Source organism: Pseudogymnoascus destructans (genome assembly GCF_001641265.1).
Source record: "Pseudogymnoascus destructans isolate 20631-21 unplaced genomic scaffold scaffold_6, whole genome shotgun sequence".
Lineage (NCBI taxonomy): Eukaryota > Fungi > Ascomycota > Leotiomycetes > Thelebolales > Thelebolaceae > Pseudogymnoascus > Pseudogymnoascus destructans.
In genome coordinates this window covers 101,127-126,469 of record NW_020167525.1, presented here as the reverse complement: position 1 = coordinate 126,469, position 25,343 = coordinate 101,127, and the positions used below count along the sequence as shown (strand labels likewise).

General features: G+C 48.5%; 6 protein-coding genes across 6 annotated transcripts; 2 read left to right on the top strand and 4 right to left on the bottom strand.

Annotated features, from left to right (window-relative positions):
- Nucleotides 1-281: 281 nt before the first annotated feature.
- On the bottom strand, nt 282-624 carry VC83_03245 (uncharacterized protein; the record flags this gene model as incomplete). Its single annotated transcript, XM_024466893.1, has 2 exons — nt 282-374; nt 460-624. 2 exons carry the CDS (start codon nt 622-624, stop codon nt 282-284), a joined length of 258 nt encoding a protein of 85 aa, XP_024325649.1.
- A 798-nt stretch (nt 625-1,422) lies between these two features.
- Nucleotides 1,423-2,136, bottom strand: VC83_03244 (uncharacterized protein; the record flags this gene model as incomplete). The annotated part of the gene is made up of 2 exons (XM_024466892.1): nt 1,423-1,885; nt 1,940-2,136. 2 exons carry the CDS (start codon nt 2,134-2,136, stop codon nt 1,423-1,425), a joined length of 660 nt encoding a protein of 219 aa, XP_024325648.1.
- A 657-nt stretch (nt 2,137-2,793) lies between these two features.
- On the top strand, nt 2,794-5,320 carry VC83_03243 (uncharacterized protein). The gene is made up of 2 exons (XM_024466891.1): nt 2,794-3,404; nt 3,448-5,320. The coding sequence occupies exons 1-2, from the start codon at nt 3,050-3,052 to the stop codon at nt 4,125-4,127; spliced, it is 1,035 nt and encodes a 344-aa protein (XP_024325643.1). The 5' UTR covers nt 2,794-3,049; the 3' UTR covers nt 4,128-5,320.
- A 15,645-nt stretch (nt 5,321-20,965) lies between these two features.
- On the bottom strand, nt 20,966-21,834 carry VC83_03242 (uncharacterized protein). The gene is made up of 2 exons (XM_024466890.1): nt 21,769-21,834; nt 20,966-21,716 (listed from the first exon to the last, which is right to left on the bottom strand). The coding sequence occupies exon 2, from the start codon at nt 21,556-21,558 to the stop codon at nt 21,163-21,165; it is 396 nt and encodes a 131-aa protein (XP_024325642.1). The 5' UTR covers nt 21,559-21,716; nt 21,769-21,834; the 3' UTR covers nt 20,966-21,162.
- Nucleotides 21,835-21,988: 154 nt separating this feature from the next.
- Nucleotides 21,989-22,875, bottom strand: VC83_03241 (uncharacterized protein). The gene is made up of 2 exons (XM_024466889.1): nt 22,548-22,875; nt 21,989-22,495 (listed from the first exon to the last, which is right to left on the bottom strand). The coding sequence occupies exons 1-2, from the start codon at nt 22,743-22,745 to the stop codon at nt 22,049-22,051; spliced, it is 645 nt and encodes a 214-aa protein (XP_024325645.1). The 5' UTR covers nt 22,746-22,875; the 3' UTR covers nt 21,989-22,048.
- A 1,243-nt stretch (nt 22,876-24,118) lies between these two features.
- Nucleotides 24,119-25,269, top strand: VC83_03240 (uncharacterized protein; the record flags this gene model as incomplete). The annotated part of the gene is made up of 4 exons (XM_024466888.1): nt 24,119-24,357; nt 24,407-24,728; nt 24,790-24,929; nt 24,984-25,269. 4 exons carry the CDS (start codon nt 24,119-24,121, stop codon nt 25,267-25,269), a joined length of 987 nt encoding a protein of 328 aa, XP_024325644.1.
- Nucleotides 25,270-25,343: the final 74 nt, after the last annotated feature.

The following is a 25,343-nucleotide window of genomic DNA, read 5'->3' as shown; positions in this document are numbered from 1 at the left end:
GAGCGAGTAGTGCGCAGCCTAATGGTAGGGGTTGACGGGTAAGGACATTCACATATCTCACTCACGCGATGTACGGAGTGTGTGCTTTGTTGCGGCAACAACGAACTTGTATTTCCCTACGATCTATACGCGAGTGGGCCGTGCATTCCTCCAAGATCCGAGCCGAGTCTAAAAGCACCACATCCGTTACTTCTCCGCCATGTTTGACAACTGCTGGTCACTGTTCCCAGCAAATTGTGGGGATAGTATAGAAGTGTAAGAGCGGGAGCACGAGTGAGAGCTTAGACGCAGTAAGGTTGCTCGTTAATACGCTTGCACCCGTTCGGCCCACAGCAGGCGATGGCTACAATCTGACCCGCAGGACTGCAGGTATACTACACGTATGGCATCAGCACATTGTTCATCGATAGAGTACGATGACGGGCAAGAGTGAAGTAGAGTAAATGGGAAACTTGCAACGCCGGGGCCGTCGCCACACTCTCTACCATAGCCACATCCATTCTCGCCAGGCGGGCTACTGCAAGTTTCGCGGGACTTGAGCGGGAAGGCCAGGTCGGCGGGGATGCTGACTGCGTGGGCAAGTAGGGCGGTATAAAAGAGGGCGAGGGTGGTGAGGAGCTTCATTTTGATTGTGGGTAGGTGCTTGGCTAGTTGGATTCAGGTTGGGTTAATTTGAACTTTGAGGTTGGGATTCAGGTTGACAAAGTGCAGGTTCCAGGGACCCCTTTATAGATGGGTTGCCGTCGTATTGTGAGAGTGAGACAGTAAGCAGTCGGTGAGTAGTTTTTGGGGATTTTCTCTTGACTCCAGATGACTTGGGGCCAGAATTAGGGACTTCACCCATCGAAATAGCGAAAGATGGCTTACGGCATCCCCGCGGCTTGTCATCGCGATGAGCGTAGCGACGGAGCCAATCGAGGAAATCAACATGTCTATGTACCACCTAATACCACGCATTATCAATCCTTCGCGCGAGCGAGATACATAGCTCAGCCGCCCTATCGTCTTACCCCAATGTCATACCTTCCCCAATCCAGTGCCTTTTTTCACCACTCCATCCGTCGGCGTACATAAATTGTGTGAGACGTATCTGTATATCACTGTCAGCATTCATACGTAAGCTCTTGGCTGGGTTTACATTTTGGATTGGTGGTGACAGAAATGTGGGTCACTTAGTATCGTGTCTTCGATGATATTATACGAAAATCACGGCATCCATCCGGATAGTCTGATGCAGATTCTCTCCCAGATAAAGTGTTTAGATCACTTCCAGGGGAATATTTTTGGTGAGATAAAGAATTTGGATCGTACTCGTGGATACCGACAAGGTTTGTGACTATAGGTGTCTCTCATCACACGTATGTGCTTTTCGGTTCGGGCCCTGACTTCCTCAGTTTTAGCTCAATCTCTGCACCTTCTGCCCTATTCTTCCCTCGAAACAGGCTTCCTGACCTGCCCCTTGCGCCCTCCCTGAAGACTTGCCTGCACGGATAGAGTATTGCGAGACACCTTCGGTGCAAACCCCGCCTTCTCCAACTGCGCCACGCGATACGTGGTTGATCCCAGCTTCTTGTCCTTCGGTTTGTTCTCCTCATAAGCGAACTTTATCTTCTTCGACACTCGCGACTTCTCAACTTGCACTGGAGCCTCGTCCTCCGAGCTGGCATCTTCCAGGAAATCTTCCGGAAGCAGATCCGGGAGAGTTGTGCGGTCGAACCTGGCCTTTGATGCCCGTCCTACCGGCTCGACGGTTATGCTTGAGTTCTCAATGGTGGCGGACTCATCAAGTTCCTCTTCTGCGTGCTTCCGCTTCTTGGCGGCCTTAGCTTGTGCTTTTAGCTGCGCGTCACGGTCTTTGCGCTTCTGGCGCTCAGCTGCTTCTTTTCTGAAACGGCAAGATTAGCTAGAGTTTGACAGAGTTTAAGGAAGGGTAGCTTACTGTTCTGCCGCCTTCGCAGCTTCGCGTGCAGCTCCTAGAGCTTTACTCTGCGCAGCTTCGGCGCCAACTTCCTCTGGGGCATCGTCATCCGAGCTCTCATCTTCGTCCTCTTGTATCCTCTCTGGCTCTGGCTCTGGGGCTGCTATAACTTCGACAGGGTCGTTGTCACTAAACTTTTTGTGCTTAGGTTTTGCCATAGGCGCATCGACAACAGCTGGAGCATCGGAAGCTTTCGTAATGGTACCCTTCTCCGCAAGCTCTTTCTGTTCTGTGGAACTGACGGTCTCTGCTCCAGGCTCCGCATCCACAGACTTGGCATTCCTCTTTCCTTTTGGCGTTGACTTCGGGGTGGCCTTCTTTGACTTTGCCGTTGGTGTAGGCGCGTAGGTTCTTCAGGCAACTCCTTGACTGGTATTTCCACGGCAAGGTGGCTCTGTGCTACGGCTTGGGAATTTTCGTCCTTATTCCGCACAGGTAGCTTTCGTCGTTTCGTGGGTGTGCCCGTTTCTTCATCTGTCGCCGCTTTCTTGCTCAGCTCAGTGCGCCTACGCTTCTTCGCGCTCTCAGATAGTAATTCGTTCGGCACATTGGCATTGCTATCGTCAAGGTTTATCAACGTCGCACTCGGGCCGCTTTGCCGCCTCGTCGTAACCATTGTTGATTTTGGGGCACCGGATTTCTTCTCGGCCGTTTGCTTCGTCAGAGATCGCCCGCCCGGTGATTTCTTCTCGTTTTTAGAAGCTTCGTCGTGCTTGTTGAAGGGGACGATATTGCGCCCGAGCTGAGGATTCGTGAGAACATTAGAAGAGTTCGGTTTGAGCGAGAGCCGTCATGCAGGGTGCAGGATGGCGTTTCAACTTTTTTTGAGAATAAAGTTCTTGGCCGCCGTAGAGAATTTGGTATCGTGCACGTACCAAGAGTTTATTTGCACGTGAGCAACCACTGCATCTCGAGGCATTCTGTATTTCATAATCGAAGAGCATGAACGCCCCTTGATATTATATCGATTATTTCGTATTTCTCTTACACGCGAAAGACTTCCGCAAACGCCACACACTAGCCGTGCCAATTTTAAGGGCCAATTGGCCGATTAGCCCGAGCTGGCTTAAAATGCAGTCGATGGGAGCTCTTCTCGGTCCACACAGCAGAGGCGCATTGAGTCGCTGTATTAAACCCTCGATACGGCCATTCTCGAGCATTCATGCTTGCAAAATAAAGGTGTCCAAGGCACCGTCTACTCGCCGGCAATCGAGACCCTTAAACGACCAAGGAAAACCCGATCGCCAGAGTCAACGGCGAGAATGGACAGAGGCGCTAATCGGGAATCGAAAAGCTACTATTGCTCAATTCACACTCGCCAAAAAGGCGGGAGCCTTAAAGATTGAACCTGAACATTCAATCGAACTTTTAAGCTCTTATTGCAATGCAGTGGCAGGACCTGGCTGGGAGATCCGTTTCTGTAGAGGTGAGCCTTAGTCCCGTGGTTGCGGCGTATCTGACCATCACAGAACACAAAATAGATCCTCCTACCTTAGCCATGGTTAGCAGGATCCTGAATAAGAATCCTGCTCGCCCTCTGAGGAAAATGGGGGAAAATATGATGATCTGCGCCGCAACGCTTGGCGACTTAAGTTCCATTGTCGCCGTCCTGAACAGATCTTTGCTGCAGGACAATCTTCACCATCCAGGTCTGCTAATACCCATGACCAAGCTCAAATTCTACGCCAACCAAGGAAATACAGAGGCAATGGTAATATACGGCCGCATCCTGGACCGCCAGAAGAAGCATGCCGAAGCTGCCGAGATGTTTCAGAAAGCTGCAGAGACTCCGCGTGACGGCTCCGTCGATGCTGAGATTGGCAACGCGTTGGTCCAGCAGGGAAATCTCTGTTATCGAGATGGCAAGAAGGAGGAGGCGAGGATGAGCTTCAAGAAAGCAGCGCTTGAGTTTGATAACCCAGAAGGTTACTATAAGTTGGCATCAATAATGCCAGACCAGGACTCATTAAAAGAGACCTACTTGCTCAAAGCTGCTGCATCTAGGATCAGAGAAGCAGTCGTTGAGGTTGCTGCCTTGTATGGGAGAACCGCAGGGTTACACGCATCGTCTGAGGAAAGAAAGCAAGCAAGACTTCTCGCGGTCGAATGGCAGAAGCTGGCGTCACATCAGGCGCCTACAACAAAGTGATATAGCTGCATAGAACGGGGGGGGTTCAGACATGGATCAAATGTATAATATGTATTATATGCAGTGGTTGATTTATTTGACTGTTTGGGTCTATCAAGCACTCGGTGCACACATACACTGTCTTAACGTCACCCCCCCCCCAGCCTTAGGTGGTAGCTGTCGATCTTCGCGTCAAGAAACAGAAGGTACTTCCACAGTGGGATTTAAGCTAACCCCACTATTTCCACCACGGCCATAAGTAATATGAGTTGGTGTGATCACTGGATCTCCTTTCAGCGCCTTCTCTCTTTCAGCTCCATAGCCCATCCCTCTCCGGCTGACAGCGCCATTGGCATTTTAGCGACGCCCCTTGCACCACTCGCATCTTTATACTGCCAGCGCCCTCGGTAATTGCCTACCCACCTATAAACAAGCCTTTGTTTGAATGCCTCCCGCCGCTAGACACGTCACAAACATGAGGCGTCAGTAGAATGGACTCGAGGCCCTCATGGCCTTTGGGCCGTCTCATGATCGCATCGCACGGCACCAATGGCAATCCATCGGCCGCACAGCAATTTGGAGCTTGTGGAAAGCATGCCTCTCACACTCCTTCGAAAAATCAATGTACCTCTGGACAGAAGAAAGCGCCTGCAAATCCTACCACGCAATGATGCTCCAGCGCGTCCTTTCGGAAAGGGTGCTAAGCACCAAAGAAATATACCGAAATGCTGTCTACAACGAGACCAGCTTTACATAAGTCTGGAATGAGAACCCGCGAGATATCCGCATCCTTAAGGGACCGCAATGCCTCCACAATCTCCCTTCACATTTAGACTACGACCTAAGTCAACTACAGACTACAAATACCCTCACAACGGACCCCATTGCCCCAACTCAAACGCCTGAAGAGGGACAGTGGGACACTATACCGATATCACCAAGTGCTACAGTCCACATTTGATTGAATTATAAAGGGCGATGACGGGCCTCTCTTTACCCATACAAATGAGAACCCCCAACCCCGAAATACCAAACAAAAGAGTGATGGAACAACGGTTCAACTCCGTTACGAAGCTCCCGGTGGCAACATACCTCTCCTACCTATCCTAACGGATAGGAGACCAAAAACAACACCAATGCTTCTTCTTGTGGCTTTTCGTTGTTTTTGCCTCTTTACTTAAGATAGACCAAAATGACAGTGGATTTCCCGGTGATTTTTGTACTATTCTTATAACATGTGCGTACGTAGGTGTAATGGTGAGAAAAGTCGGGGATTTCTCCTATTCCCCTCTGTTTCCCCCTTTTGTTGAAATAGGTTTTGAATTTCGAGAAATGACTGTGAAATCTCCAACCATAGTGTTGTATCTATGTTGTACAGAGTTGTAGTCTTGTAAAAATGAATGTATGATTCTCACTGAGATATCTCCATGGGAAAGTTGATGACTTTATGAAATACGAATGTGTAGTTTAACGATGTATAATAGTAGGTGGCTTTAGTGCTTATGAGTGTTACTACGGAACAAGAAGGCTGGCCAACTACAGGACAGGAAGGAGGGAGGTCGCATGAGACCGGCCCTGGTACCTGGAGGGGCAGCGGGGAATAGTAGTTCCGAAAGTATCACGTGACGGACTCGCAGGATGATGAGAAGAGTCCTAAGAGTCCAGGACTCCGAGGACTCGAGTGAGTTCCCAGGAGTCCACTAGGCACGTGACGGACTCGCAGGATGATGAGAAGAATCCTAAGAGTCCAGGACTCCGAGGACTCGAGTGAGTTCCCAAGAGTCCACTAGGCACGACGCCACTATATAAGTAGATAGTATTTCCTTAGATAGGAGCTTCGTGCTCAACTCAATACAGTATTTGTTATATACTAGTAACGTGTTACTTGAAGCCTTTGTGTCTGATCCCCTGCCTCCTCTGATAAGTAAACCTTTACGCAAGAGAACCTCTGTGTCTTCTATCGTTTAGAAGTCAGCGTTACACTTTGAGCACCACTTCTACGAGGCACTGGCTCATACACAACGCAACATGTCTGTCGTCAGTTCGAAGGGGAAAACCCCCACCACGCCAACTTCGTCTCAGAGGTCTAAGCCTGAGAATGAAGAGATGCCCGACGCACCCACCGTCAACGAACTCAAGGAAACTCTACGCGTCAAGTTGCCCGACACTTACTCCGGCAACCGAAAGGAACTTGAGGTGTTTTTGCTACAGGTCGAACTGTACCAGCACTTCAATGACGAGAAGTTTCCCACCCAGGAGAGCTATGCCCTGTGGACTGCGTCCTACCTTAGGGGGGAAGCCCTGCGATGGATCGAACCATTCCTCAAGGACTATTTCAAATATGAAAGTACCAATGGAAGCATGACAACTACGCAGACTATGTTTGGCAGCTGGAATGGATTCTGTAAGGAAATTCGACGCATGTTCGGAGACATCGATGAGATTAAGACCGCAGAAGACCATCTGTTTGCACTTAAGCAGACTGGCAGCGCCCTCACATACTCCACAGAATTCCAGAGATACGGCAATCAGACAGGATGGGACGCCAGCGCACTCATCAGCCACTACCGACATGGGCTGAAGAGCCATATACGTATGGAACTTGCCCGTTTGGAACAACAACCAACGGACATGGTAGCGCTAATCGAACATACGGTCCGAATCGACAATCGACTATACGAATTCCAGAAGGAACGTCGGACCTATGACAAGCCCAAGAAAAGTTACCCCTACCGGGGAAACGAGGGCAGACGACGGGATCAACACCCGCAAGACAACCGTTGGGCGGACCCAATGGAACTCGATGCCACGTTCAAACCTGGACGACCCCGTGACCCTAAGAAAGACAGACAATTCAAGGAACGACTCTGTTTTAACTGCGACAAGCCAGGCCACATGGCCCGAGACTGCAGACAGCCAAAGAAAGGGAACGGCGGACGCAAAGTCGGCAAACAACTCAATGCCACCTGGACAGGACAGTTGAACGCAACGTTTGTGAACAAACAGGACTGGGGAATAAACGGCGAAAGCACCCCAGAAGACGAGAGCTCAGATGAAGGGTCGGAGGCGGAATCGTTCACCGTCTCGGAACAGGAGTGTAACGCTGACTTCTAAATGATAGAAGACACAGAGGTTCTCTTGCGTAAAGGTTTACTTATCAGAGGAGGCAGGGGATCAGACACAAAGGCTTCAAGTAACACGTTACTAGTATATAACAAATACTGTATTGAGTTGAGCACGAAGCTCCTATCTAAGGAAATACTATCTACTTATATAGTGGCGTCGTGCCTAGTGGACTCTTGGGAACTCACTCGAGTCCTCGGAGTCCTGGACTCTTAGGACTCTTCTCATCATCCTGCGAGTCCATCACGTGCCTAGTGGACTCCTGGGAACTCACTCGAGTCCTCGGGGTCCTGGACTCTTAGGACTCTTCTCATCATCCTGCGAGTCCGTCACGTGATACTTTCGGAACTACTATTCCCCGCTGCCCCTCCAGGTACCAGGGCCGGTCTCATGCGACCTCCCTCCTTCCTGTCCTGTAGTTGGCCAGCCTTCTTGTTCCGTCGTAACACTCGCTCCCTTCCCCTGGGCATTCGTCTCGAATCCTATAAGTACGTCCATGTCCCTGGGACTCTGCTGCTCCTCAGCGAGTCCTTCAACATGCAACATGCCTACTGACACTGCCCGCAAACTCCAGGAACGCAACGATCTTGTCCGTCGAATAAAGAACCACGGATACGAACTACCCGAAATGGATTCTTGCTCGAACTGCGTGAGGCGAAACGTTACTTGCGTGTCGTCTCCAAATGATTCACGGCGGTGCGCCGAGTGCGTTCGTCGCAACTTGAAAGAAAAATGTGACTGTATGGGTCCTGAGCATCCCGACTGGGTGAAGCTCGAACGGGAGGAGGATCGCCTGGATCGCGAAGAGGAAGAAACCCTTTCGAAGTTACTTCGTCTGCGGAAGCAGAAACGCCTCATCCGAACCCGTGGTAAAGATATGCTCCGGCGAGGTTTGAAAACCCTCGACGAGCTTGATGCGGCAGAGGAGGCCGAACGTGTGGCTGCTGAGAAGCGTGATGCTGTTGAGGCCGAGGAACAGGCAGTTAGCGCTGCCTCCTCGTCTGTGACCGGGACCCCCGCTTCCTCCAATCCACTGGCCTACTCCCCTGCATCTTGGGATCAATGGCTGGCGGATGGCGGCGTCGATATTCCTCCAGCAGTTCTTTGCTGATGTTCCTTGTTGGTTCCCACGAATTATCGGTAGGTTCGTAATTTTCCCATTTTATCAAAAACTCTTCTCGACGTCCTACTAACCTTCTGTCTAGGATCGCTTCGACCTCATATTCGATTATCTCATTCTCGGGTTGGAGTTCGGTGTCGGTCGCAACTGGGGTATTTCCTCTTGCTGGTTCCAGTAGTGAGACATGAAATACCGGGTGTAGTCTAGACTTCCTGGGTAGCTGCAGTCTGTAATTAACTGAGCTGACTTTGTTCAATATTTTGAATGGTCCCAATTTCTTGAAGTCCAACTTTGTGCTTGGTCGTTTCGTTTTGATATGTTTCCGGAGTAGGTATACTTTATCCCCCTCCTTGAAGGCAGGTTCCATACTGCGCTTCTTGTTTGCGTATGCGGCGGATCGTTCATTTAAGAATTGGATGTCCGTCGCAAGTTGTTCGTGGAACGATTTCAGTTGTTCCACCACGATTAGGGCTTGTTCAGCTCGTGATTCATCCGGTCTTGGTTGCCTATATGCTTCTGGCTGGTAGCCATAATTGGCAAAGAACGGTGAGACTTTCGTTGCTTCTGTCATCGCGCTGTTATATGCAAACTGTGCGATGGGTAAGATCTGAACCCAGTTATCCTGTTGATGATTGACATAGCTTCGCAGGTACTGTTCAAGGGTCTGATTTAATCTTTCTGTTTGGCCGTCTGTCTGGGGATGAAAAGCTGTTGATAGCTTATGATTTGTTCCCAGTAGCGCCATCAATGATTTCCAGAATTTCGAAGTAAAGAGCTTGTCTCTATCTGAGATGATTTCGTCTGGCATCCCATGATCGGCTAATATGACTCGAATGAAGGTATATGCGAGCGCCTCGGCGTCGCTAGCTTCTAGATATGGTATAAACTTCCCATATTTCGTGAGTCTTTCCGTGATGACGAGGATAGAGTCGTATTCTATTCCTGTTAACGGGTCCTTGGAGGGTGGAAGCTTGACAATGAAGTCCAAAGCTATTGATTTCCACGCTCCTTTTGGTACTGGTGTCGATTTGAGTTGTCCGTATGGCAGATGCCTATTGGATTTTGACTTGCTGCAAATGTCGCACTCTCTTACCACTGTCTCTACCTGCTTCCTCATACCTGGGAAGTAGTAGTGTCGGGTGATTCGTTCGAAGGTTCGCGTTACTCCCTGATGACCGTGTGCTGGTAACGAGTGTTGTTCTTGCACCAGCGGGCGTCTCATTTGACTTGGGACATACACTAACCCTTTGTATCGAATCAATCCTTGTTCGTCGATGGTGAAGTCGCCTTCGACTTTGGACAAGACTCGCTTGGCGCATTCGTCTGTTGCGTAAGCTTTCTTGAGTCTTTCCTCGAGTTCTGTATCTTCGATGACTGAGATCGTCGCTAGTAACTCGTTGTACTGTATCCCTGCATCTGTTTTCTTCAGAATTGCTCTAGGTCTTTCTTCCTTTGGGCCGGCGTAGTCGGTCCGTCTGCTGAGAGCGTCTGCTCTTGCATTCTCGGAGCCCTTGCGATAGGTTATCGTGAAGTTGTAGGCTGCGAGGGTTTCTGCCCAGCGGACTTGTCTGCGGTTTAAAACCTTGGTCGTGGTGAAATATATGAGGTTCTTGTGATCCGTCCATACCTGCACAGGGTAGGTGGATCCCTCAAGATATACTCGCCACTGCTCAAAGGCAACGACAATAGCCAGTAGCTCCTTGTCGTGGATGTCGTAATTGAGTTCCGCGGGTGACAGTTTCATAGAGTAGTACGCGATTGGTTTGAACTTACCGTTCTCGTCTGGTTGATTCAGACATGCTCCAATTGCGAAGTCAGAAGAGTCCGTTTCGAGGATGATCTTCTTTGCAGGGTCAAATGTAGCAAGGATAGGTGCTTCCGTGAACTTCGTCTTAAGTTCCTGGAAAGCAGCCTCTGCCTTGTCCGTCCATTTGAATTCGAGATCCTTTCTGGTAATCTCCGTGAGTGGTTGAGCTACCTTGGAATATCCCGAGATGAATCTTCGGTAGAAGTTGGCGAAGCCTAGGAAGGCTTGCACTTCCTTGACCGTGGTCGGTGTTGGCCATTCCAACACTGCCATTACTTTTGCTTGGTCCATCTTGATGCCGTGCGTTCCGATAATGTAACCCAAGAATTCGACTTGGTTTTTATGGAACTCGCACTTCTCTGGTTTGAGGAGTAAGCTGTACTCCTTTAGTTTCTTCAGGACGAGTTTGACATGCTTGACATGCTCCTCCTTGGTTGCTGAATACACCAGGACATCGTCTAGGTAGACAATGGTAAAGATGTCTAAGTATTCGTGCAAAGCATCATTCATCAGTCGTTGCATGGATGCGGGTGCGTTTGTTAGCCCAAAGGGCATGACTTGATACTCGAATAGGCCATAGCGGGTGCGGAATGCTGTTTTCCACTCTTCCCCAGCCTTGATTCGGATCAGGTTGTATGCTCCTCGCAGATCTAGCTTACTGAAGATCTTTGCTCCTTGAAATCTATCGTGTAGTTCGTTGATTAACGGCAGGGCATACCTGTCCTTGATTGTGATGTTGTTCAACGCTCGATAGTCCACACATAACCGTAGGGAGCCGTCTTTCTTTGGTACGAAAAGCACCGGACTTCCTGCTGGTGATGTGGATGGTCTGATGAATCCTTTCGCTAGGTTATCATCGATGTACTCCTTAAGTACCTTCAGCTCCTTTTCCGATAGCTGATATATTGGTCCGAACGGTGGACTCTTGTCTTTCTCCAAAGGTATCTCGTGATCCCATGGTTGGTGCTTAGGAAGCGCCTCGTTCTTAGGGCCTTCCTGGAATAATCGCTCGTATTCCTTGTACTCCACCGGTATACTCGTCGGTGAGGATGCCTGGGCTAGGTCATCGAGCTCGGAGGTTGCACATAACTCCTTCCGGCCCTGGGAGGGTTTCTCCCGTTGTCGCGTGTCCGTTCGTTGTTCACACGCGCACTCATCACAACTTTCTCGTTCCACCAGTCGATCTGGGGGTTGTGTTTCTTGAGCCATGGCATACCAAGGATGCACGCATGGTTGTCCATGTGCACGATGTCAAACTGAATCGTTTCCTTGTGCCCGTGTAGCATGACCATTTCCAATGGGACCGTTTCGTGGGTCACCATTCCTTCATTAGTCGAGATGGGTTCTCCATCTACGACCATTAACGGGTATGGTTCGGTTTTCAATTGCGTCTTGAAACCTTGCGTGTCTGCTACTTTCTTTGTCATAAAGTTGCCCGTCGCTCCTGAGTCAATCATTGCTCGGAGGTGTCGCTGTTGTATCTTAGCGACCACATATAGTTGCATGCTGCCCGTCGTGGCGCATAGCTGGTCTGTACTAGGCCTCTTCATGTCGCTCGCCGGTGGCCTACCGTCGAGGACTCCTAGTTTTTTGACTCGTCCGAGGAAGGATAGTATTCATCCGCTTCCAATGGTGGTCCTTGGGGAGATCGTTTCCCTCGCTCTTCTGCTTCGTCTAGCAGATGTGGGTATTTCTNTGGGAACTCACTCGAGTCCTCGGAGTCCTGGACTCTTAGGACTCTTCTCATCATCCTGCGAGTCCATCACGTGCCTAGTGGACTCCTGGGAACTCACTCGAGTCCTCGGAGTCCTGGACTCTTAGGACTCTTCTCATCATCCTGCGAGTCCGTCACGTGATACTTTCGGAACTACTATTCCCCGCTGCCCCTCCAGGTACCAGGGCCGGTCTCATGCGACCTCCCTCCTTCCTGTCCTGTAGTTGGCCAGCCTTCTTGTTCCGTCGTAACACTCGCTCCCTTCCCCTGGGCATTCGTCTCGAATCCTATAAGTACGTCCATGTCCCCGGGACTCTGCTGCTCCTCAGCGAGTCCTTCAACATGCAACATGCCTACTGACACACTGCCCGCAAACTCCAGGAACGCAATGATCTTGTCCGTCGAATAAAGAACCACGGATACGAACTACCCGAAATGGATTCTTGCTCGAACTGCGTGAGGCGAAACGTTACTTGCGTGTCGTCTCCAAATGATTCACGGCGGTGCGCCGAGTGCGTTCGTCGCAACTTGAAAGAAAAGTGTGACTGTATGGGTCCTGAGCATCCCGACTGGGTGAAGCTCGAACGGGAGGAGGATCGCCTGGATCGCGAAGAGGAAGAAACCCTTTCGAAGTTACTTCGTCTGCGGAAGCAGAAACGCCTCATCCGAACACGTGGTAAAGATATGCTCCAGCGAGGTTTGAAAACCCTCGACGAGCTTGATGCGGCAGAGGAGGCCGAACGTGTGGCTGCTGAGAAGCGTGACGCTGTTGAGGCCGAGGAACAGGCAGTTAGCGCTGCCTCCTCGTCTGTGACCGGGACCCCCGCTTCCTCCGATCCACTGGCCTACTCCCCTGCATCTTGGATCAATGGCTGGCGGATGGCGGCGTCGATATTCCTCCAGCAGTTCTTTGCTGATGTTTCTTGTTGGTTCCCACGAATTATCCGTAGGTTCGTAATTTTCCCATTTTATCAAAAACTCTTCTCGACGTCCTACTAACCTTCTGTCTAGGATCGCTTCGACCTCATATTCGATTATCTCATTCTCGGGTTGGAGTTCGGTGTCGGTCGCAATTGGGGTATTTCCTCTTGCTGGTTCCAGTAGTGAGACATGAAATACCGGGTGTAGTCTAGACTTCTTGGGTAGCTGCAGTCTGTAATTAACTGAGCTGACTTTGTTCAATATTTTGAATGGTCCCAATTTCTTGAAGTCCAACTTTGTGCTTGGTCGTTTCGTTTTGATATGTTTCCGGAGTAGGTATACTTTATCCCCCTTCTTGAAGGCAGGTTCCATACTGCGCTTCTTGTTTGCGTATGCGGCGGATCGTTCATTTAAGAATTGGATGTCCGTCGCAAGTTGTTCGTGGAACGATTTAAGTTGTTCCACCACGATCAGGGCTTGTTCAGCTCGTGATTCATCCGGTCTTGGTTGCCTATATGCTTCTGGTTGCTAGCCATAATTGGCAAAGAACGGTGAGAGTTTCGTTGCTTCTGTCATCGCGCTGTTATATGCAAACTGTGCGATGGGTAAGATCTGAACCCAGTTATCCTGTTGATAATTGACATAGCTTCGCAGGTACTGTTCAAGGGTCTGGTTTAATCTTTCTGTTTGGCCGTCTGTCTGGGGATGAAAAGCTGTTGACAGCTTATGATTTGTTCCCAGTAGCGCCATCAATGATTTCCAGAATTTCGAAGTAAAGAGCTTGTCTCTATCTGAGATGATTTCTTCTGGCATCCCATGATCGGCTAATATGACTCGAATGAAGGTATATGCGAGCGCCTCGGCGTCGCTAGCTTCTAGATATGGTATAAACTTCCCATATTTCGTGAGTCTTTCCGTGATGACGAGGATAGAGTCGTATTCTATTCCTGTTAACGGGTCCTTGGAGGGTGGAAGCTTGACGACGAAGTCCAAAGCTATTGATTTCCATGCTCCTTTTGGTACTGGTGTCGACTTGAGTTGTCCGTATGGCAGATGCCTATTGGATTTTGACTTGCTGCAAATGTCGCACTCTCTTACCACTGTCTCTACCTGCTTCCTCATACCTGGGAAGTAGTAGTGTCGAGTGATTCGTTCGAAGGTTCGCGTTACTCCCTGATGACCGTGTGCTGGTAACGAGTGTTGTTCTTGCACCAGCGGGCGTCTCATTTGACTTGGGACATACACTAACCCTTTGTATCGAATCAATCCTTGTTCGTCGATGGCGAAGTCGCCTTCAACTTTGGACAAGACTCGCTTGGCGCATTCGTCTGTTGCGTAAGCTTTCTTGAGTCTTTCCTCGAGTTCTGTATCTTCGATGACTGAGATCGTCGCTAGTAACTCGTTGTACTGTATTCCTGCATCTGTTTTCTTCAGAATTGCTCTAGGTCTTTCTTCCTTTGGGCCAGCGTAGTCAGTCCGTCTGCTGAGAGCGTCTGCTCTTGCATTCTCGGAGCCCTTGCGATAGGTTATCGTGAAGTTGTAGGCTGCGGAGGGTTTTCTGCCCAGCGACTTGTCTGCGGTTTAAAACCTTGGTCGTGGTGAAGTATATGAGGTTCTTGTGATCCGTCCATACCTGCACAGGTAGGTGGATCCCTCAAGATATACTCGCCACTGCTCAAAGGCAACGACATAGCCAGTAGCTCCTTGTCGTGGATGTCGTAATTGAGTTCCACGGGTGACAGTTTCCTAGAGTAGTACGCGATTGGTTTGAACTTACCGTTCTCGTCTGGTTGATTCAGACATGCTCCAATTGTGAAGTCAGAAGAGTCCGTTTCGAGGATGATCTTCTTGCAGGTCAAATGTAGCAAGGATAGGTGCTTCCGTGAACTTCGTCTTAAGTTCCTGGAAAGCAGCCTCTGCCTTGTCCGTCCATTTGAATTCGAGATCCTTTCTGGTAAGCTCCGTGAGTGGTTGAGCTACCTTGGAATATCCTGAGATGAATCTTCGGTAGAAGTTGGCGAAGCCTAGGAAGGCTTGCACTTCCTTGACCGTGGTCGGTGTTGGCCATTCCAACACTGCCGTTACTTTTGCTTGGTCCATCTTGATGCCGTGCGTTCCGATAATGTAACCCAAGAATTCGACTTGGTTTTTATGGAACTCGCACTTCTCTGGTTTGAGGAGTAAGCTGTACTCCTTTAGTTTCTTCAGGACAAGTTTGACATGCTTGACATGCTCTTCCTTGGTTGCTGAATACACCAGGACATCGTCTAGGTAGACAATGGTAAAGATGTCTAAGTATTCGTGCAAAGCATCATTCATCAGTCGTTGCATAGATGCGGGTGCGTTTGTTAGCCCAAAGGGCATGACTTGATACTCGAATAGGCCATAGCGGGTGCGGAATACTGTTTTCCACTCTTCCCCAGCCTTGATTCGGATCAGGTTGTATGCTCCTCGCAGATCTAGCTTACTGAAGATCTTTGCTCCTTGAAATCTATCGTGTAGTTCGTTGATTAACGGCAGGGCATACCTGTCCTTGATTGTGATGTTGTTCAACGCTCGATAGTCCACACATAACCGTAGGGAGCCGTCTTTCTTTGGTACGAAAAGCACCGGACTTCCTGCTGGTGATGTGGATGGTCTGATGAATCCTTTCACTAGGTTATCATTGATGTACTCCTTAAGTACCTTCAGCTCCTTTTCCGATAGCTGATATATTGGTCCGAATGGTGGACTCTTGTCTTTCTCCAAAGGTATCTCGTGATCCCATGGTTGGTGCTTAGGAAGCGCCTCGTTCTTAGGGCCTTCCTGGAATAATTGCTCGTATTCCTTGTACTCCACCGGTATACTCATCGGTGAGGATGCCTGGGCTAGGTCATCGAGCTCGGAGGTTGCACATAACTCCTTCCGGCCCTGGGAGGGTTTCTCCCGTTGTCGCGTGTCCGTCCGTTGTTCACACGCGCACTGGCTCATCACAACTTTCTCGTTCCACCAGTTGATCTGGGGGTTGTGTTTCTTGAGCCATGGCACACCAAGGATGCACGCATGGTTGTCCATGTGCACGATGTCAAACTGAATCGTTTCCTTGTGCCCGTGTAGCATGACCATTTCCAATGGGACCGTTTCGTGGGTCACCATTCCTTCATTAGTCGAGATGGGCTCTCCATCTACAACCATTAACGGGTATGGTTTGGCTTTCATTGTTGTTTTGAAACCTTGCGTGTCTGCTACTTTCTTTGTCATAAAGTTGCCCGTCGCTTTTGAGTCAATCATTGCTCGGAGGTGTCGCTGTTGTATCTTAGCGACCACATATAGTTGCATGCTGCCCGTCGTGGCGCATAGCTGGTCTGTACTAGGCCTCTTCATGTCGCTCGCCGGTGGCCTACCGTCGAGGACTCCTAGTTTTTTGACTCGTCCGAGGAAGGATAGTATTCATCCGCTTCCAATGGTGGTCCTTGGGGAGATCGTTTCCCTCGCTCTTCTGCTTCGTCTAGCAGATGTGGGTATTTCTCGTATACCTGTTCGCTTTTGATAGGCAAGTCCCCTTCAGACTGGCTTCGCCTGAGGGCGTGAACTTGCTCTGCGTCTCTGAAGTGTATCCTGGGCGAGGATCGGGGAAACAACTGATTCTGGTGTTTCTTTTTCCAGTGGAGCTTGCAGTCATCTTCGCTGCAATACTCCCAGTAGACATACGCGTGCCAGGGATGATCAGTCTCTGTTGCGTCTGTCGTTGATAGTTCCCGCTGTCCTCTCACCCATGCACTATCTTCCCTCGGAGGCATGGAGAACGTGTCTAGTTGCTCCATGGCTCTCCTTTCGATGCGTGGAGTGGGTCTCGCATTTTCCCGTCGGAGCATATCTCTGGCTTTCTCGTCGTACTTCTTCAGGGCTCTCCTGCGGTCCTGGTAGTAAAGTTTGACGCTTTTCATATACTTCAGTTTAGCCATATGCTCGACATCCTTCTCCAGTTCTTCCGCTTCTTGGGCTTCCAACTTAGCTACGTCTTGGGACGTGCCAAGCAGCCTGCGGGTATTCGTTAGTTGGTCGTAGTATCTCCAGAGGTCATTCTTGCAGTCGTCCACCTTGCACTTTAACGGAAGTTCCTGTAACAGGTTCCCGTAGATGCCCTTAAGCATGGGGATTCTCCTCTGGCCGCTGGGCTTGTCTCGTTCGGCCCTAATCTTCGCATGGGCGTGTTTTGCCATGCGTCTTACTACGCTCTTGCACCGTGGACTCATTGGTTCCGTAGGTGCGAGTTCATCGAAGGTCTCCTGTTCCGAAACGGTGAACGATTCCGCCTCCGACCCTTCATCTGAGCTCTCGTCTTCTGGGGTGCTTTCGCCGTTTATTCCCCAGTCCTGTTTGCTCACAAACGTTGCGTTCAACTGTCCTGTCCAGGTGGCATTGAGTTGTTTGCCGACTTTGCGTCCGCCGTTCCCTTTCTTTGGCTGTCTGCAGTCTCGGGCCATGTGGCCTGGCTTGTCGCAGTTAAAACAGAGTCGTTCCTTGAATTGTCTGTCTTTCTTAGGGTCACGGGGTCATCCAGGTTTGAACGTGGCATCGAGTTCCATTGGGTCCGACCAACGGTTGTCTCGCGGGTGTTGATCCCGTCGTCTGCCCTCGTTTCCCCGGTAGGGGTAACTTTTCTTGGGCTTGTCATAGGTCCGACGTTCCTTCTGGAATTCGTATAGTCGATTGTCGATTCGGACCGTATGTTCGATTAGCGCTACCATGTCCGTTGGTTGTTGTTCCAAACGGGCAAGTTCCATACGTATATGGCTCTTCAGCCCACGTCGGTAGTGGCTGATGAGTGCGCTGGCGTCCCATCCTGTCTGATTGCCGTATCTCTGGAATTCTGTGGAGTACGTGAGGGCGCTGCCAGTCTGCTTAAGTGCAAACAGATGGTCTTCCGCGGTCTTAATCTCATCGATGTCTCCGAACATGTGTCGGATTTCCTTACAGAATCCATTCCAGCTGCCAAACATAGTCTGCGTAGTTGTCATGCTTCCATTGGTACTTTCATATTTGAAATAATCCTTGAGGAATGGTTCGATCCATCGCAGGGCTTCCCCCCTAAGGTAGGACGCAGTCCACAGGGCATAGCTCTCCTGGGTGGGAAACTTCTCGTCATTGAAGTGCTGGTACAGTTCGACCTGTAGCAAAAACACCTCAAGTTCCTTTCGGTTGCCGGAGTAAGTATCGGGCAACTTGACGCGTAGAGTTTCCTTGAGTTCGTTGATGGTGGGTGCGTCGGGCATCTCCTCATTCTCAGGCTTAGACCTCTGAGACGAAGTTGGCGTGGTGGGGGTTTTCCCCTTCGAACTGACGACAGACATGTTGCTTTGTGTATGAGCCAGTGCCTCGTAGAAGTGGTGCTTTGTGTATGAGCCAGTGCCTCGTAGAAGTGGTGCTCAAAGTGTAACGCTGACTTCTAAACAATAGAAGACACAGAGGTTCTCTTGCGTAAAGGTTTACTTATCAGAGGAGGCAGGGGATCAGACACAAAGGCTTCAAGTAACACGTTACTAGTATATAACAAATACTGTATTGAGTTGAGCACGAAGCTCCTATCTAAGGAAATACTATCTACTTATATAGTGGCGTCGTGCCTAGTGGACTCTTGGGAACTCACTTGAGTCCTCGGAGTCCTGGACTCTTAGGACTCTTCTCATCATCCTGCGAGTCCGTCACGTGCCTAGTGGACTCCTGGGAACTCACTCGAGTCCTCGGAGTCCTGGACTCTTAGGACTCTTCTCATCATCCTGCGAGTCCGTCACGTGATACTTTCGGAACTACTATTCCCCGCTGCCCCTCCAGGTACCAGGGCCGGTCTCATGCGACCTCCCTCCTTCCTGTCCTGTAGTTGGCCAGCCTTCTTGTTCCGTCGTAACACACGACTTACGTTACATTTTACACTAAAAATCACAAATTTCGTAACTTACTATCTCAACAACCCTTTAATAATAAATTATAAAAATATAATCTCAGCTTTTTATAAGCATTTAAAGTACTCTACTTGATTTTTAAAGCAATTGGTCGAGCAGTTATTAAGATACTAAGAATTAGGTTAAAAATAGGGGCTAAAACTTAATATCTTTAGCAACTAATCTACAGTATAACGCCAATTGCTTTGAAAATCAAGTAGAGTACTTTAAATGCTTTTGGGACTAGTGTGGGAATACTACTGAGTAACTTCACCAACAGTGTCCATCGTTATCCTCCACCGACAAGAAACTGTTTCGTACACGCAGATTCTGTCTAGAGAAAGGGAGATTCATTGAATAATTGGTAGCAGAGTGCTCATAGTAGTACCATGAGCGCTTCATCTTTCCCAATATGGCAAGGTAGGTGGAGGGAACATCAAGTATACTGTAAGTAATATGGATTTCGCTCTTTCTCAAGCCTTCTGTATATGTTGAGCTCTTGGTAGGTTCGGTAGAATAGTAAATGATAATTCTGGTATCACGAGTAGGGTCCAATTGATTAGAAGTAAAAATGCATATTCATTTAATCTAGCTACTCTAGCTACTCTATATACTGCAGAACTCTCCTCTGAGTTAGTCGAGGGTAAGCAAGTCCGTAGGCTTGACCGGAGTTTGCCCCCAAGTCTATTTCTCATGGTGCAGAGTGAGAACTCCGCCGCCTGATGCTTCGCCGGAGTGAGAATTCCACATGCCCCTTCACTCCTTGACCAGTGCTTTGGCACTCCAGTCTTCAAGACTGAGCTGCTGCACAAAGGCAGCGTGCTTCGCTCCATTGAGTGGCTTGGTTAGGCCGTCTGCGGCCAATTTGGTTGTTTCTACATATGAGAAACTGACCCGTTTTTCCTCTACTTCCTGACGTAGGAAATGGTGTTTTATGTCGATGTGCTTAGTGCGCTGGTGGAACTCTGGGTTCTCAGTCAGTGCCAAGCTGCCTTGATTATCACCCTCAATCACTACTGGATTGAGGCCTTCATTGTATCCAAGGCTTCTGAGTGGCTTCGGAGCCATATAGCTTCTCGTGTGGTGTTAGATAGCCCATAATACTCAGCTTCTGTACTTGATAATGCTACTGTCCTTTGTCTTCCTGTTTTCCAAGTGATAACTCCACTGTAGAGGAAGAACAGATATCCAGATGTCGAAGATCTAGTATCAAGATCTGCCCCCCAATCAAAATCAGAGCATCCTTTAAAGCCCCTCTTCTTTCCATGGTATGTGACCCCGAGGCCCTTCGTGTGCTCAAGGTATCGTAACGTTCTATAAGCAGCTTGTAAATGGGCTGCTGTCAGATTTGACAGGAAGCGGCTTAGGAAGGATACAGCAAAAGCAATATCTGGCCGGGTCTGTGTCATGGCATACATGAGCGACCCTATAATCGACTGTAACAGCTTGGTGTCTTTTTCTGAAGCTTGTTCTGTATCCGTATATGTAATGGTGGGTGCACCAGATGTGAGAATCTAGCCACCCAGGGGAAGGTATGATTTTAATGAGACAACACACTGTCTTAGGAAACAGAGCCAAAGGGTTGTATCTTAGACTATTCCACAACGCAGCAATCAAGTGTATGATGTAGTGGAGTGGTTTAGGCAAGTTGTAACAAATGTTGAGTCTGAGAACTCAGGGATAAGTCAGAGGTTCGCACCTCACTGACTTTTCAGAAACAAGGAGTAACAAGATCAATGCTTGGAAGCTTGGAAAAGACGTGGAAGTATGTGATAGTCGATTTACTGTATTGTCTGCTTGCCCTTTCTTAAGGAAAGGGCAATCCTATTTATGCTAAAGGAGTGTAGTTCTCTCATTTTCCAAGACTTTCCATGACTAACCAGGCTTGGTAACTGTAGTCGACGTAAGAGAATCCCATAGAACCATCTCTTAGGTTCCTAGCCTATAGGAAGTGAAAGGAGGTCCAAGGTCAGAGTACCCCTATAGACAAATTATGTCATAACTTAACCAATCTTGTGGGTAACTAAGGAGCGATGGCGTGTAATGAATCATAGAGGGTTGTAGAAGCTTTTGGAGCTATCGTTCATGTTCCTAGGCCTCTAGTTGGTAGAGATATGTCATGTGGTAGTATTAGCCCAGTTGCTAAGGAGTGATGTCATGTAATGAATCATAGAGGGTTGTAGAGATATGCTATGTGGTAATATTGGCCCAGTAACTAAGGAGCGATGATATGTAATGAATCATAGAGGGTTGTAGCAATCGTTGAGTAGTATTGCTCTTGTTGTTGGTGTGATAAGCCAAAATATGTATAGTGACTTGTAGGTTTTGAGGAGATTTCTAAGTTTGCTCTTGAGTTTGATAGCAAACTGAGTGCAACGAATGTCAGTATGACACCTTTCCTCTCCTATCAGCACTAAAATATTGATCATTCTCAATTGCCTTCAATCCCATCACAATGCCAGGCCTCCTCCAAAAGAGCAAAATCCGGGGTCTCTTGCACATCTCTTGATGCTCGAGTCAACGGCGAGGACGGCGGCACCGAAGGAAGCGTCTGTCACAAAGAGTGAGGTGCTGCCAGGGATAGCCGCGGAACCAAACAGGACAGCGGTGCCGGCAGGGGAGCTGCGGGTTTCGGTCATCGATAGACTTGAAATTGCGCCTCCACAGGGAGAGGTGGGGTTGACTGGGAACGCAGAGATGAAGCCGGTGTTGTTTGCAGGAGGGTTGCCCTTGACATCTGTGAACAGGACAGACTCGTCACTGGAGAAGAAAACTTGGGAGACGGTGTTGAATGGGCCAACGGGTGGTGTGGTCTGGCCGAGGCCGAATGGGTGAAGGGCGTCCATCTTGCCGAGGCCATGGGAGGAGAAGATGCCACCCTAACAGGGAAGGGCATCATCACTGATCAATCTGCTACATGCTGGGTTACCATATCCGATGTCACTGTAAATGCTTACGTCTGATATTGTTGTGAACCACATTGTTGAGATGAGCACTCAGGATGCTAGCATTATCAGCTCTACTGATCTATCTGCGAACGGCGGCACCGGCCTTACCGACGTTGCTTCGGGAGGGAAGTTTATATGCCCTGAGCGCAGGAGATGGAAAGGTCAAGACAACAGTGACGGTTTTGGAGGAAAGGTAAAACAGATCCAGTAGTTCGATATCAGGTCGACGGGCGCGGGCAAGAATTCGCAGGGGTTGACGTTACTCATGTGATTCCCGAGAGTTTAAAACACATCATATATGGGCCAGGAACCCAGGGGGTGAAAAGGTGGGGATCAAGTATTAATATTGTTGTTAAAATCAAATTATGTTCTTTCTATATATGGATATTTACATTGGCATCCGCCTCATCTCTGCTACAGTCCAGTATTTCCTCATGTTCTCGGCACCCAACGTCTTGACCTCTTGATCTAGATGAGTCCATAACACTGTTCCCCAGGAGTCCATCTTCGTCTTGAGCACCCTCAAATCAAAGTCGGCCTCCCCAGTTTGGCACTGCTGCAAGTACAGCTTAAATACGTCCAAGCCATCGTGGATCTCCTTGTGCTGCCTTAACAACTTCGCTGCGCCCTTGTACTTAGGGCCGTTCTTGAACTCCGGCATTTTCTTAGCGAGAACAGGGAAGACGTGCACCTCTTCGATGGAGTGATGCGCCGTGAGATGCCCACAAAACTGCAGGCCAGTGGTGATGAACTGCTTGATGGACATGTTCTTTGGGCGTTGGTTAGACTCGCAGGCACCATATAGAAGGTTCCACGTCCTCCGGAAATTATTGTGCTAGAGCGTGTTAGCTTAAGACTAGAAGTGGCAGGACTGATAATATACTTACGAAGTATTCCATGTGCTCCGCCATGCCGTTGTAGGCCGCGAAATCCGATGCGCTAAGTGGCGGTAATTTTGGCTCTTCTTGTGGCGCTTCGGCCGCTGTTGCTTCGTTTTTCTCTACAGCTACATTTTTGCTGTTTGATTCTTCTTGTATGTCTTTCCTTGGCTCTGTGGACAAATTTGCAGCCCCTGTATCCGACATGGTGGATGAGTATGGCTGCGGGGGTATACGTGTGGGTAGGCTGCGCACTGGGTACTCATGAGTCGAGTAGTAGAATTTCTACTCACCCAGCTGAGTTACTCACTCATATCCCGAGTATTGTTGAATGAGGATTACTCACTTGCCGGGTACCTAGTATAGGTCTTGGCAACCCAGTTATATCACGTGTTTGATTAGTCATTGAAAAGGGGGTGTGATCGTGACTTCACATTGATATCGATGTCGTAAAACGCCATAACTCAATAACTCCATTCCCATGTCGTTGATATCCTATTCCACACTATAACCTTTGCCTTTAGGTACCAGGTTACCAGAAGGTTGCCAGAACTTATCTAACCTTCATTCCTGGGTGAGAGACATTTCCATCGATTAAGCCTACAGCTCCATGATTAAACATCATATCCCGCAAACGCCGAACCAATACCATATCCTTTGCCTGAATTGTCACTCTCTTCGCATGAATAGCAAGGAGATTTGTCACTATAACTGTTAGTATGTCCCTGTCACTATGTTCAAGTATCATACTCTCAAATTCTCGAATGAGGAAGCATTCGGCAGCTTCCTGGAGAGCTAGGATAGCAGATTGCTGGAAGCGAAGATTGGACTTGAAGTCTTGTGCGATTTCCCTAACAAGACGCTGGAATGAGAGCTTTGGAATAATCAGGCGAGTATCAAGTTGCTGTCTTCTGATATCGCGGAGAGCCTTGGTGCCTATATGTTTATTAGAGAGTTCTGGTAATCCTCTGGTAATCCTCTTACCAGACTTTGCACGGCGCATGGCCTTCTGAGCATGATTGTTGCAAGCTTGAGATGAGCGAACTGGAGCTTTTCTTGCTGTGCGCACAGCCTTTTCCTTTCCCTTTCCCTTTCCACCAAGCCTAGAGCCAGCCTGTAATCCAAGTGGCATCCTTGGTGCTGTGCCGCCAGTTGATCTCCTAGCAGTTTGCTTAATACGAGCCATTTGCTAACATTAAGATGAGTTAGTGAAGTATACACAAGACAAAGAAGTAGATCAAAAGATATATGTACTTACAGTGAGTTTGTAGCAAGGATGTTGTAGAAAGAGTAAAGAAAGAGGTAGAGGTTGAAAGGTATGTGTTTTATTTGAAGGTACGCGTTGTAGTGTTGTTTAGAACAGTAATTATTTGCAGGTGAATATTCCTTGACGAATATAATTGTTTGCAACTTTAAAAAAACAACAACCTTACAACCAACCACCTTCCTTGGTTACGTTCCGATCTACACATTCTTCTTCTCTTTTGCGCTTTACCTCTTCACTAGGACCTCAAGTAAGTTTATTATCTTGATTCTACAGTCAGAACTTCTGATGATCTTCTGCTAATCACGTGTTTAGCATGGCGAAACGCAAGGCACCTGAAGAACTCTCCACTAATTTGAATACTATCAAAGCTCGCAACCGCGTCTCCAACCTTACTGAAGATGAGAAGGCTGTTCATTTAGCACTCAAGGCTGACCATGGCGATCTGAGCTACTACTTAAAGAAGTTATACAAGTCTGCAAAGTATATCGCTGCCTCTGCTGAAGACAAGACACGTCTACAGAATGAATTGAAGGTTGAGCGTATTCGTGTTCGGTAGGTTCCTTCTGGTAATCTCTGGTAGCCTTAATCTAACTATAAACAGGACTGAAAAGGGCACCCATGCATCTTGCATTGCGAATCAGAAAGTCAAGAATACTAGCGCCCCTTCTTCTTCTCCACAAGCCCCACCATCTACTCCGCCACAACTTCTGTCTGAGCTTGCTGCATTTGAGGGTATCACCAGTATCCCAATCGATGACGATCATAACAGCGAATGGGAGGATACTGAGGTTGAAGACGATTTAGAGTTGGAGCTTATGTTACGGCGCGACGATATTTTAAATGACGAGGCTGTTCTACCAGATGAGCTTTCTGATGAAGAGATCGCTAGCATCCAGGCTCTCTTAACTCAAGCACGCATTGATGTTGGTACCTCATAGTCTGGTAATCTTCTGGTAATCTTCTGGTAATACTAACGGTTGATAGGCCCATGAAGAGTCCAATTTCCGCAAGTGGCAACATTTCTGGGATAGCTGTATCCGCTCATATACGAGAAAGGCTGGAAAGCTGAGAAAGAAGCCTGAGCATCTCTTTGAATATATGCCATGGATTGATGTAGAAGAAGGGTACGTCTCTGATCATTCTAGCAATCTTCTAGAGATACTAATTGTTTATTATAGCACTTTTCACAACGTTATCCCACCACATAAATATTTCTGTTTGTACGAGCAGGCAGTTTGGACAAACTTTACAGCTTGGAAGTTTGGAAAGTGGGCCCAATTACCAGGACCTGCGCAGTGGTACCCAAAGTCTTACAATCTTGTCGACAACGGATGGTTACAAGTCTCCACTCATAGTTCTAGCTTCAAAGAGGCGTTCTTACTTGTCTACTCTAAGAAATTTGATAAGGAAAAGTGGGCTAAGGTATCAGCTGCACAGGATATGTTGTTTCTGGAGTTAGAGTAGAGGAGAGAAATGGAGTATTTGATTTTCCGACGCGAATAGGGGCTATAGAGATTTAAGTATTTCATCGTAGCCAG

Coding starts and splice junctions, on each gene's coding strand:
- VC83_03243 (XM_024466891.1), top strand. CDS start 3,050: ATGCAGTCGATGGGAGCTCTTCTCGGTCCACACAGCAGAGGCGCATTG. Junction 3,405..3,447: donor GGAGATCCGTTTCTGTAGAG/GTGAGCCTTAGT, acceptor TGACCATCACAG/AACACAAAATAGATCCTCCT.
- VC83_03242 (XM_024466890.1), bottom strand. CDS start 21,558: ATGGACGCCCTTCACCCATTCGGCCTCGGCCAGACCACACCACCCGTT.
- VC83_03241 (XM_024466889.1), bottom strand. CDS start 22,745: ATGTCGGATACAGGGGCTGCAAATTTGTCCACAGAGCCAAGGAAAGAC. Junction 22,496..22,547: donor CGGAGCACATGGAATACTTC/GTAAGTATATTA, acceptor AACACGCTCTAG/CACAATAATTTCCGGAGGAC.